At 38.8% G+C, this 12,255-nt stretch overlaps 1 protein-coding gene across 5 annotated transcripts in view; it reads right to left on the bottom strand.

Moving 5' to 3' along the window:
• Positions 1-1,163: 1,163 nt before the first annotated feature.
• LOC134058645 (la-related protein 4B-like) overlaps positions 1,164-12,255 on the bottom strand; it is a 31,667-nt gene continuing 20,575 nt past the window's right edge. For all 5 annotated transcript variants that reach the window (XM_062515646.1, XM_062515648.1, XM_062515647.1 and 2 more), the window contains 2 exons: positions 3,066-3,204; positions 1,164-1,530 (listed from right to left, as the gene is read on the bottom strand). In XM_062515646.1, the coding sequence (XP_062371630.1) occupies positions 1,363-1,530; positions 3,066-3,204 (307 nt within the window). In that variant the 3' untranslated portion in view covers positions 1,164-1,362. The remainder of the gene's footprint in view (positions 1,531-3,065; positions 3,205-12,255) is intronic.

Below are 12,255 nucleotides of genomic sequence, written 5' to 3'. Positions count from 1 at the left end.
CCACTGCTTTGTTCTTTTGGCAGTGTGTTTTGGATCATTGTCGTGTTGGAAGGCAAATGACCTGCCCATCTTCAGCTGTCTAGGAGAGGGACGCAGGTTTTCCTTAAGAATGTGGATGTACTTGGCAGCATCCATTTTCCCTTTTATCCTGACCAATTGCCCAGTCCCCGCTGAAGAGAAACATCCCCACAACATAATGTTGCCCCCACCATGCTTCACACTAGGTATGGTGTGTTTTGGGTGGTGTACTGTGTTGGTTTTCGCCAAACATTGCGCTTGGAGTTCAGTGCAAAAACACATCTGGAATATTCTGCTACCATGTGGAAAAAGCTTTTATGGTCAGATGAGACTAAGATCGAACTTTTTGGAGACTAAGATTGAAGTTTTTGGACTGAGCTCCAGGCGCTAACCAAACACAGTGTACACACCCAAACACACCCAAAACACACCATACCTATTGTGACGCATGGTGGGGACAACATTATGTTTTGGGGATGTTTCTCTTCAGCGGGGACTGGGCAATTGGTCAAGATAGAAGGGAAAATGGATGCTGCCAAGTACACCCACATTCTTGAGGAAAACCTGCGTCCCTCTCCTAGACAGCTGAGGATGGGGAGGTCATTCGCCTTCCAACACGACATGAATCCTAAACATAGTGCCAAAAGAACAAGGCAGTGGCTTAAGGATAGGATGGTGAATATCCTTGAGTGGCAAAATCAGAGCCCTGACTAAAATCCTATAGAAAATCTGTTTGATTGACTTGAAGAGAGCAGTCCATCGCCATTCCCTACAGAATTTGACTAAATTTCAACATTTCTGCACGAAAAATTGGGCAAATATTCCCCTATCTAGGTGTGCAAAGCTATAATAGAGACATATCCAAACAGATTGATGGCTGTAATGAAAGCAAAAGGAAGCTTTACAAAGTATTAAGTCAGGGGTATGATGACTTTTCCAACCCTGTTATTCTAGTTTTTAATTTTTTATCAATTTTCAGAACTGTTGACTTTTTTTTCATTATTTTGATGTTGTACAGCTAAATTTGTCAATAAAACTGGAAAAGATTTTTTTTTAAATGGGTTTTGATTTCAGGCTGTAAGACAAAAAAAGTAACTATTTCAAAAGGGTATGATGACTTTCTATAGGCACTGTACACACACCATCCTCCAAGATATAACTCCCATGTACAGGTGAGATGTGTGTGTGTGTGTGTGTGTGTGTGTGTGTGTGTGTGTGTGTGTGTGTGTGTGTGTGTGTGTGTGTGTGTGTGTACGTGTGTGTGTGGTGTGCGTGTGTGTTGCGGGACCATAAAGTGCCAAGAAAGTGGGACCATCACAGCGTGCCATCACATTGTTGCCATGACTACTGAGGTGAGGTCGGAGGGGTCAGGAGCTCCAGGCCCGGCGACAGTTGCCGAGGGCCAGTGGGCGTGTCCTTCCTGGGCTGCTGGTTGCGGGGGGCGGGTCTTTCGCTGCTGTAGGAGTCTCTGATTCGCTGGCAGATCTCAGCGTAGCTCGGCATACGGCCCTCCTGCACACCACACCACCAACCAGCCAATCAGAGCACAGCAGAAGCAGAATCAGCTTCATCGGCCAGGTTTGCGTAAACAAACAAGGAATTTGCCTCTCAAGTACAACACTCAACAATAACATCAAAAGAATAAATAATAATCAAATAAAAATACAGAATAGAACAAGATGGAATACGGGCAGTAAGGCTACGTATAAGCATAAATACAGTAAATAAACAGACACTATGGGTGGGACAGGGTAATGCAATTGTCCGGAGGGAGAGTGTGGCTGGGAATGTGCGCCTCCTTGTGGTCCCTGTCAAGCTAGCCATGCTGGTGGACACCGCAGCACAGGCAAGATGCAACATGCCATTCAGAAGAGGGCGGGAATGACCAACACATGACCAACCGGTCAATCAGGGTGGGAATGACCAACACATGACCAACCGGTCAATCAGGGTGGGAATGACCAACACATAACCAACCGGCCAATCAGGGTGGGAATGACCAACACATGACCAACCGGTCAATCAGGGTGGGAATGACCAACACATGACCAACCGGTCAATCAGGGTGGGAATGACCAACACATAACCAACCGGCCAATCAGGGTGGGAATGACCAACACATGACCAACCGGCCAATCAGGGTGGGAATGACCAACACATAACCAACCGGCCAATCAATGGAGAACGCCCAATTAAAGGTGAACTCCGAATTAAAGGTGAACTCCGAATTGAAGAAGAACTCCCAATTAAAGGTGAACTCCCAATTAACGCCCATAAACATCAATTTAAACTCTTACGCTGACAGCCAATTGACGTCAATTGCGTTCTTCAACGGGGAGGGCTCATGAGAGGGCTTGTCTACTCTACCTTGAATTTCCCCTTGGGGATCAATAAAGTATCTATCTATCTATCTATCTACTCTTTCTTTTGGTAGCTTCGGTGTTTACTTAGTCAAAAAGCTCACTGTTCGGTGGATCTTGGAAAAACAGTCAAAATGCTGTAAAACGTTTGGCAGTATGGAGTGCTCTGCACTGAATAAGGCTGGCAGCGCATGAGTTAAAGGAGAACTCTCAATTAAAGGAGAGCTCTGAGTTGAAGGTGAACACTGGCCAATTTTAACACGGAGCTCAGCTGATCATATGTTCAAAGAATACAGCTCTGTCTGGCACAAGTTAGCCAGCTAGCGGCTAAAGCAGGCAAAATGCAAAAAGCAAAAAGCTGTGCTATGAGGGCCTGTTCTAAACTGTGCTATGATGTAATTTTCAATCGCTTTTTGATTGAAGACAAGGTCCAGTGACCAATCAATCAATCAATCAATCAATCACTCACTCAATCAATCAATCAATCAATCAATCACACACACCAATGATCAGTCAATCAATCACTCACTCACTCACTCACTCACTCACTCACTCACTCACACACACCAATGATCAGTCAATCAATCAATCACACACACCAGTGATTAATGTGGTGGTGTGTGGTGGTGTGTCTGTGGTGTGTGTGGTGGTGTGTGTGGTGTGTGTGTGTGTGGTGGTGGAACTCACCGTTGCCAAGCCGTTGACCTGGACAGACTTGCTGGCAGTTGCCACGGTGATGTACGCCCTCTCCACTGACACCTGAGTTGCCACGGTGATGTACGCCCTCTCCACTGACACCTGAGTCTCTTTTTCACTCTTCAGGTCTCTTCAGAAGACACACACGCACGCACGCACGCACGCACGCACGCACGCACGCACGCACACACATACACACAAACTTTAGGGTTGTTATATGAGCCCACTGCATACTGTGCTGCTGTGTGTGTGTGTGTGTGTGTGTGTGTGTGTGTGTGTGCTATTAATTGGGCCTCTCAATCATATACCAAGCCATAGCGACTTTCTCATGATGTAAATAAATGCTGAGTAAGGAAGGAATAATAATAATAACTAGAAATGCAATTCCAAGGAATTACCAGTGCATGAAAATGCAAAAAAATGTAGATATGGCTACTAAGGTGTAGCTAGGGTAAACATGGTGGTTGCATAGTTTAAAGAGAGTTGATAGTGTTAAGGTAGACATTTTAAAGCTTAAACATTCCTGTTCTAACTTAACTAATAATTTCTAACAGGTATTCTAAAATGTTAACTATGCTAACAATGCTAACCAGGTTGATAAGTTAACTTAGCTGATGATTTCTAGCAGTAATGCTAAAAAATGCTAACTATGCTAACATTGCTAACTATGTTAACTATGCTAACCACGTCGATTAGCTAACTTAGCTAATCATTTTAGCAGTTGTGCTAAAAATGCTAACTATGTTAACAATGTTAACTATGCTAACAATGCTAACCAGGTTGATGAGCTAACTTAGCTAATCATTTTTAGCAGTTATGCTAAAAATGCTAACTATGTTAACAATGCTAACTGTGCTAACCATGCTAACAATGCTAACTTGCTAGTGAGGACTTTTATTTTGAAACAGTAGTTGCTAGGGTATCCATGGTGCCCACTATCAAGAATAAAGAAGTTACTGAAGTATAATCATGTTGGTTGCTATGGAAACTGTCAAAAACGCTTAATTTTAATGGTTGCTATGTTGGTTGCTAGGTACATGGAGGATTCATTTAGTTGACTGGAGGCATAGTTGATGATAAATGACAGTTGGAATGGTTGAACAGTTAAATAGTTGAGTAGTTTCAGTGGTTAAATGATTTAATAGTGTATTATTGCAGTGAGGACTTTTATTTTGAAACAGTTGTGGACAGAGGAAACAGTTAACAGGATATGTAGTCTTCACAGAGAGATTGTATGCTTAAAGCCTGAGAGAGAGAGGGCTGCTGCAGGTGGGGCTGGCCACCTGGCATAAGATTCTAATTGCTCAACGACCCGATTGTGATGTCATAGAGGCCAATGTTAAGTCTATGGGGAAATTTTTAATAGTTTTTAATTTATAGTTCAAAAAGTATAAAAGTTACAAAGTTGAAAAGTCATAGCAACCCGATCCATTAGAATACCTACGTTACAAAGTTTGAATGAAGTTTCTAAGTTAAACGGTTGAAGAGAAATTGCGGTTAGAAAAAGCTGTCAGCGGAATAATAATAAAGAAAACTAGAAATGCAATTCCAAGGAATTACCAGTGCATGAAAATGCAAAAATAGATAGATAATGTAGATATGGTTACTAAGGTGTAGCTAGCGTAAACATGGTGGTTGCATAGTTTACAGAGAGTTGATAGTGTGAAGGTAGACAGTTTAAAGATGAAACATTCCAGTTCTAACTTAACTAATGATTTCTATTCATGTTAAAATGTTGATTAGCTAACTTAGCTAATGAATTCTAGCAGTTATGCTAAAATGCTAATTATGCTAGCAATGTTACTTTACTAACAATGCTAACCAGGTTGATTAGCTAACTTAACCGCTGATTTCTAGCAGTAATGCTAGAAATGCTAACTATGCTAACAATGCTAAATTTGCTAACAATGCTAACCAGGTTGATTAGCTAACTTAGTTGATGATTTTTTTGCAGTTATGTTAAAAATGCTAACTATGCTAACCATGCTAACTAGCGTACGCTAACCATGCTAACTAGCTAACTTGCTAGTGAGGACTTTTATTTTGAAACATTTGTTGCTAGGGTATCCATGGTGGCCACTATCAGGAACCAAGAAGTTACTGCAGTATAATCATGTTGGTTGCTATGGAAACGGTCATAAACACTTAATTTTAATGGTTGCTATGTTGGTTGCTAGGTACATGGAGGTTTCATGTAGTTGACTGGAGGCATAGTTGATGATAACTGACAGTTGGAATGGTTGAACAGTTAAATAGTTGAGTAGTTTCAATGGTTAAATGATTTAATAGTGTATTATTGCAGTGAGGACTTTTATTTTGAAACAGTTGTGGACAGAGGAAACAGTTAACAGGATATGTAGTCTTCAGAGAGATTGTATGCTTAAAGCCAGAGAAACTGACAGTTGATACAGGTGTAATCAATTTAACTGGCTAGTCTTAGGAGAGCCAGAGTGTATCCTTAAAGCCTGAGACAGAGTAAATAATTTAAAAGTTGAATGTAGATAGTCTAATTAATGTTGATAGATAGAGAGTTTAATGGATGTTGATAGACAGTTTAATGGGTGGATGAGTCAATGGTCTGAAGAAGATGAATGGATAGAAAGTTGGATTGAATGTGCCTTATATTCTTGTCGAATGGAGACACAGCTCTCTACTGAGAGTAGTGGATACAGATACAGGTGTAATCAATTTAACTGGCTAGTCTTAAGAGAGCCAGAGTGTAGAGATACCTGAGCCTGAGACAGAGGAGATTGTTTAAAAGTTGAATGTAGATCGTCTAATTGATGTTGATAGGCAGACTGTTTAGAATGGGTGGATGAGTGAATGGTTTGAAGAAGATGAATGGATAGAAAGTTGGATGGAATGTGCCTTATATTCTTGTAGAATGGAGAGACACAGCTCTCTACTGAGAGTAGTGGATACAGATACAGGTGTAATCAATTTAACTGGCTAGTCTTAAGAGAGCCAGAGTGTAGAGATACCTGAGCCTGAGACAGAGGAGATTGTTTAAAAGTTGAATGTAGATCGTCTAATTGATGTTGATAGGCAGACTGTTTAGAATGGGTGGATGAGTGAATGGTTTGAAGAAGATGAATGGATAGAAAGTTGGATGGAATTAGGAAGACTTATGTTGATACAGTTGATGGAGGTTTCATGTAGTTGACTGGAGGCATAGTGGATGATACTGACAGTTGGAATGGTTGAACAGTTCAATAGTTGAGTAGTTTCAATGGTTAAATGATTTAATGGTGTATTATTGCACTGAGAACTTTTATTTTGAAACAGTTGTGGACAGAGGAAACAGTGAACAGGATATGTAGTCTTCTGAGAGACTGTATGCTTTTAGCCAGAGAAACTGACAGTTGGTGCCCAGGTGGCCGGCCACCTGGCGTAAGATTCTAATTGCTGCCGTGATGTCATAATGAGCAATGTTAAGTCTATGGGGGAAATTGTAATAGTTTTTAACTAATAGTTTAAAAAGTATAAAAGTTACAAAGTTGAAAAGTCATAGCACACATGTCATAAGTAAGACCTACGTAACGCAGTTTGAATGAAGTTTCTACGTTAAACGGTTCTAGCTGATTTGCGTGCGTTAGAAGAAGAACTAGAAATGCAATTCCAAGGAATTACCAGTGCATGAAAATGCAAAAATAGATAGATAATGTAGATATGGTTACAAAGGTGTAGCTAGGGTAAACATGGTGGTTGCATAGTTTACAGAGAGTTGATAGTGTGAAGGTAGACAGTTTAAAGATGAAACGTTCCAGTTCTAACTTAACTAATGATTTCTATTCATGTTAAAATGTTGATTAGCTAACTTAGCTAATGATTTCTAGCAGTTACGCTAAAAATGCTTACTATGCTAGCAATGCTAACAATGCTAACCAGGTTGATTAGCTAACTTAACCGATGATTTCTAGCAGTAATGCTAAAAATGCTAACTATGCTAACAATGCTAAATTTGCTAACAATGCTAACCAGGTTGATTATCTAACTTAGTTGATGATTTTTTGCAGTTATGCTAAAAATGCCAACTATGCTAACAATGCTAACTATGCTAACCATGGTAACTAGCTAACTTGCTAGTGAGGACTTTTATTTTGAAACATTTGTTGCTAGGGTATCCATGGTGGCCACTATCAGGAAACAAGAAGTTACTGCAGTATAATCATGTTGGTTGCTATGGAAACGGTCATAAACAGGTTTTAATGGTTGCTATGTTGGTTGCTAGGTACATGGAGGTTTCATGTAGTTGACTGGAGGCATAGTGGATGATAACTGACAGTTGGAATGGTTGAACAGTTCAATAGTTGAGTAGTTTCAATGGTTAAATGATTTAATAGTGTATTATTGCACTGAGAACTTTTATTTTGAAACAGTTGTGGACAGAGGAAACAGTGAACAGGATATGTAGTCTTCTGAGAGACTGTATGCTTTTAGCCAGAGAAACTGACAGTTGGTGCCCAGGTGGCCGGCCACCTGGCGTAAGATTCTAATTGCTGCCGTGATGTCATAATGAGCAATGTTAAGTCTATGGGGGAAATTGTAATAGTTTTTAACTAATAGTTTAAAAAGTATAAAAGTTACAAAGTTGAAAAGTCATAGCACACATGTCATAAGTAAGACCTACGTAACGCAGTTTGAATGAAGTTTCTACGTTAAACGGTTCTAGCTGATTTGCGTGCGTTAGAAGAAGAACTAGAAATGCAATTCCAAGGAATTACCAGTGCATGAAAATGCAAAAATAGATAGATAATGTAGATATGGTTACAAAGGTGTAGCTAGGGTAAACATGGTGGTTGCATAGTTTACAGAGAGTTGATAGTGTGAAGGTAGACAGTTTAAAGATGAAACGTTCCAGTTCTAACTTAACTAATGATTTCTATTCATGTTAAAATGTTGATTAGCTAACTTAGCTAATGATTTCTAGCAGTTACGCTAAAAATGCTTACTATGCTAGCAATGCTAACAATGCTAACCAGGTTGATTAGCTAACTTAACCGATGATTTCTAGCAGTAATGCTAAAAATGCTAACTATGCTAACAATGCTAAATTTGCTAACAATGCTAACCAGGTTGATTATCTAACTTAGTTGATGATTTTTTGCAGTTATGCTAAAAATGCCAACTATGCTAACAATGCTAACTATGCTAACCATGGTAACTAGCTAACTTGCTAGTGAGGACTTTTATTTTGAAACATTTGTTGCTAGGGTATCCATGGTGGCCACTATCAGGAAACAAGAAGTTACTGCAGTATAATCATGTTGGTTGCTATGGAAACGGTCATAAACAGGTTTTAATGGTTGCTATGTTGGTTGCTAGGTACATGGAGGTTTCATGTAGTTGACTGGAGGCATAGTGGATGATAACTGACAGTTGGAATGGTTGAACAGTTCAATAGTTGAGTAGTTTCAATGGTTAAATGATTTAATAGTGTATTATTGCAGTGAGGACCTTTATTTTGAAACAGTTGTGGACAGAGGAAGTAGTGAAACAGGATCTGTAGTCTTAATGAGATTGTATGCTTAAAGCCTGAGACAGAAGGTGCTTCTCATAGCGTTTACGCGTCCTCTCTCGCTCCTCACTGATCTACATAAAGAATGATGGAGCGGCAACAATGGGATAGTCTAGCCCTTCTTCTATCTTTCTTTATGTAGATCATTGAGGATCGAGGATCGAGGGAGGACATATAAACGCTGCTTGAGAGGGACCCACAGTAAATACTTTAAAAGTTGTATGTAGATAGTCTAATTAATGTTGATAGATAGAATGTTTAATGGATGTTGATAGGCAGATTGTTTAATAGATATTGATTGACAGTTTAATGGGTGGATGAGTGAATGGTCTGAAGAAGATGAATGGATAGAAGGTTGGATGGAATGTGCCTTATATTCTTGTTAAGAGAGACACTGATACAGCTCTCTGAGAGTAGTTGACACAGGTGTAATCAATTTAACTGGCTAGTCTTAAGAGAGCCAGAGTATCTTAAAGCCTGAGACAGAGTAAATAATTTAAAAGTTGAATGTAGATAGTCTAATTAATGTTGATAGACAGAGAGTTTAATGGATGTTAGACAGATTGTTTAATAGATGTTGATAGACAGTTTAATGGGTGGATGAGTGAATGGTCTGAAGAAGATGAATGGATAGAATGTTGGATGGAATGTGCCTTATATTCTTGTAGAATGGAGAGACACAGCTCTCTACTGAGAGTAGTGGATACAGATACAGGTGTAATCAATTTAACTGGCTAGTCTTAAGAGAGCCAGCCTGAGACAGAGTAGATTGTTTAAAAGTTCAATGTAGAGCGTCTAATTGATGTTGTTGATTGGCAGACTGTTTAGAATGGGTGGATGAGTGAATGGTTTGAAGAAGATGAATGGATATAAAGTTGGATGGAATTAGGAGGACTTATTTTGATACTGTTGTGCGCAGAGGATACAGGGGAACAGAATATGTAGTCTTCAGAGAGGAGCCTGAGAGAAACTGACAGTTGGTGCCCAGGTGGCTGACCAGCTGGGGTAACATTCTAATTGCTGTCGTGATGTCATAATGAGCAATGTTAAGTCTATGGGGGAAATGGTGATAGTTTTTAACTAATAGTTTAAAAAGTATAAAAGTTACAAAGTTGAAAAATTTAAAGCACATATGGCATAAGCAAGACCTACGCAACAAAGTTTGAATGAAGTTTCTACGTTAAACGGTTGAAGCTGAATTGCGAGCGTTAGAAGAAGAAGTTTAATAATAACTAGAAATGCAATTCCAAGGAATTACCAGTGCATGAAAATGCAAAAATAGATAGATAATGTAGATATGGTTACTAAGGTGTAGCTAGGGTAAACATGGTGGTTGCATAGTTTACAGAGAGTTGATAGTGTGAAGGTAGACAGTTTAAAGATGAAACATTCCAGTTCTAACTTATCTAATGATTTCTATTCATGTTAAAATGTTGATTAGCTAACTTAGCTAATGTTTTCTAGCAGTTACGCTAAAAATGCTAATTATGCTAGCAATGCTAACTTTATTAACAATGCTAACCAGGTTGATTAGCTAACTTAACCGATGATTTCTAGCAGTAATGCTAAAATGCTAACAATGCTAAATTTGCTAACAATGCTAACCAGGTTTATTAGCTAACTTAGTTGATGATTTTTTGCAGTTATGCAAAAAATGCTAACTATGTTAACAATGCTAACTATGCTAACCATGCTAACTAGCTAACTTGCTAGTGAGGACTTTTATTTTGAAACATTTGTTGCAAGGGTATTCATTGTGGCCACTATCAGGAAACAAGAAGTTACTGCGGTGTAATCATGTTGGTTGCTATGGAAACGGTCATAAACGCTTAATTTTAATGGTTGCTATGTTGGTTGCTAGGTACATGGAGGTTTCATGTAGTTGACTGGAGGCATAGTTGATGATAACTGACAGTTGGAATGGTTGAACAGTTAAATAGTTGAGTAGTTCCAATGGTTAAATGATTTAATGGTGTATTATTGCAGTGAGGACTTTTATTTTGAAACAGTTGTGGACAGAGGAAACAGTTAACAGGATCTGTAGTCTTCAGAGAGATTGTATGCTTATAGCCAGAGAAACTGACAGTTGATACAGGTGTAATCAATTTAACTGGCTAGTCTTAAGAGAGCCAGAGTGTATATGCTTGAAGCCTGAGACAGAGTAAATAATTTAAAAGTTGAATGTAGTCTAATTAATGTTGATAGACAGAGAGTTTAATGGATGTTGATAGACAGTTTAATGGGTGGATGAGTGAATGGTCTGAAGAAGATGAATGGATAGAAAGTTGGATGGAATGTGCCTTATATTCTTGTAGAATGGAGAGACACAGCTCTACTGAGAGTAGTGGATACAGATACAGGTGTAATCAATTTAACTGGCTAGTCTTAAGAGAGCCAGGGTGTGCTCTTAAAGCCTGAGACAGAGTAGATTGTTTAAAAGTTGAATGTAGATAGTCTAATTGATGTTGATAGGCAGACTGTTTAGAATGGGTGGATGAGTGAATGGTTTGAAGAAGATGAATGGATAGAAAGTTGGATGGAATTAGGAAGACTTATGTTGATACAGTTGATACAGGGGAACAGAAAATGTAGTCTCAAGAGAGCCAGTGTGCCTGAGAGAGAGAGAGAGCTGCTGCACCTGGACTGGCCACCTGGCGTAACATTCTAATTGCTGCCGTGATGTCATAATGAGCCATGTTAAGTCTATGGGGAAATAGCTCAATGTTAAATCTATGGGGAAATCGTTTTTTAATTCATAGTTTAAAAAGTATAAAAGTTACAAAGTTGAAAAATACAAAGCAGACATGGCATGAGCAAGACCTACGCAACAACGTTTGAATGAAGTTTCTACGTTAAACGGTTAAAGCTGAATTGGCTGCGTTAGAAGAAGAAGTTTAACTAGAAATGCAATTCCAAGGAATTACCAGTGCATGAAAAGCAAAAATAGATAGATAATGTAGATATGGTTACTAAGGTGTAGCTAGGGTAAACATGGTGGTTGCATAGTTTACAGTGAGTTGATAGTGTGAAGGTAGACAGTTTAAAGCTGAAACATTCCCAGTTCTAACTTAACTAATGATTACTATTCATGTTAAAATGTTAACTATGGTAACAATGATAACCAGGTTGATTGGTTAACTTAGCTACTGATTTCATGCAGTAATGGTAAAAATGTTAACTATGATCACAGTACTAACCAGGTTGATTAGCTAACATAGCTAATGATTTCTAGCAGTTATGCTAAAAATGCTAACTATGCTAGCAATGCTAACTATGGTAACAATGATAACTTAAACTAACAATGCTAACCAGGTTGATTAGCTAACTTAACTGATGATTTCTAGCAATAATGCTAAAAATGCTAACTATGCTAACAATGCTAAAATTGCTAACAATGCTAACCAGGTTGATTAGCTAACTTAGTTGATGTTTTTTTGTAGTTATGCTAAAAATGCTAACTATGTTAACAATGCTAACTATGCTAACCATGCTAACTTGCTAGTGAGGACTTTTATTTTGAAACGTTTGTTGCTAGGGTGGCCACTATCAGGAAACAAGAAGTTACTGCAGTATAATCATGTTGGTTGCTATGGAAACGGTCATAAACGCTTAATTGTAATGGTTGCTATGTTGGTTGCTAGGTACATGGAGTTTTCGTGTAGT

This window comes from Sardina pilchardus, chromosome 2 (genome assembly GCF_963854185.1).
Source record: "Sardina pilchardus chromosome 2, fSarPil1.1, whole genome shotgun sequence".
NCBI lineage: Eukaryota > Metazoa > Chordata > Actinopteri > Clupeiformes > Clupeidae > Sardina > Sardina pilchardus.
Note: the sequence above shows the minus strand (reverse complement) of the source record. Positions and strands in the feature narration are given on the sequence as shown.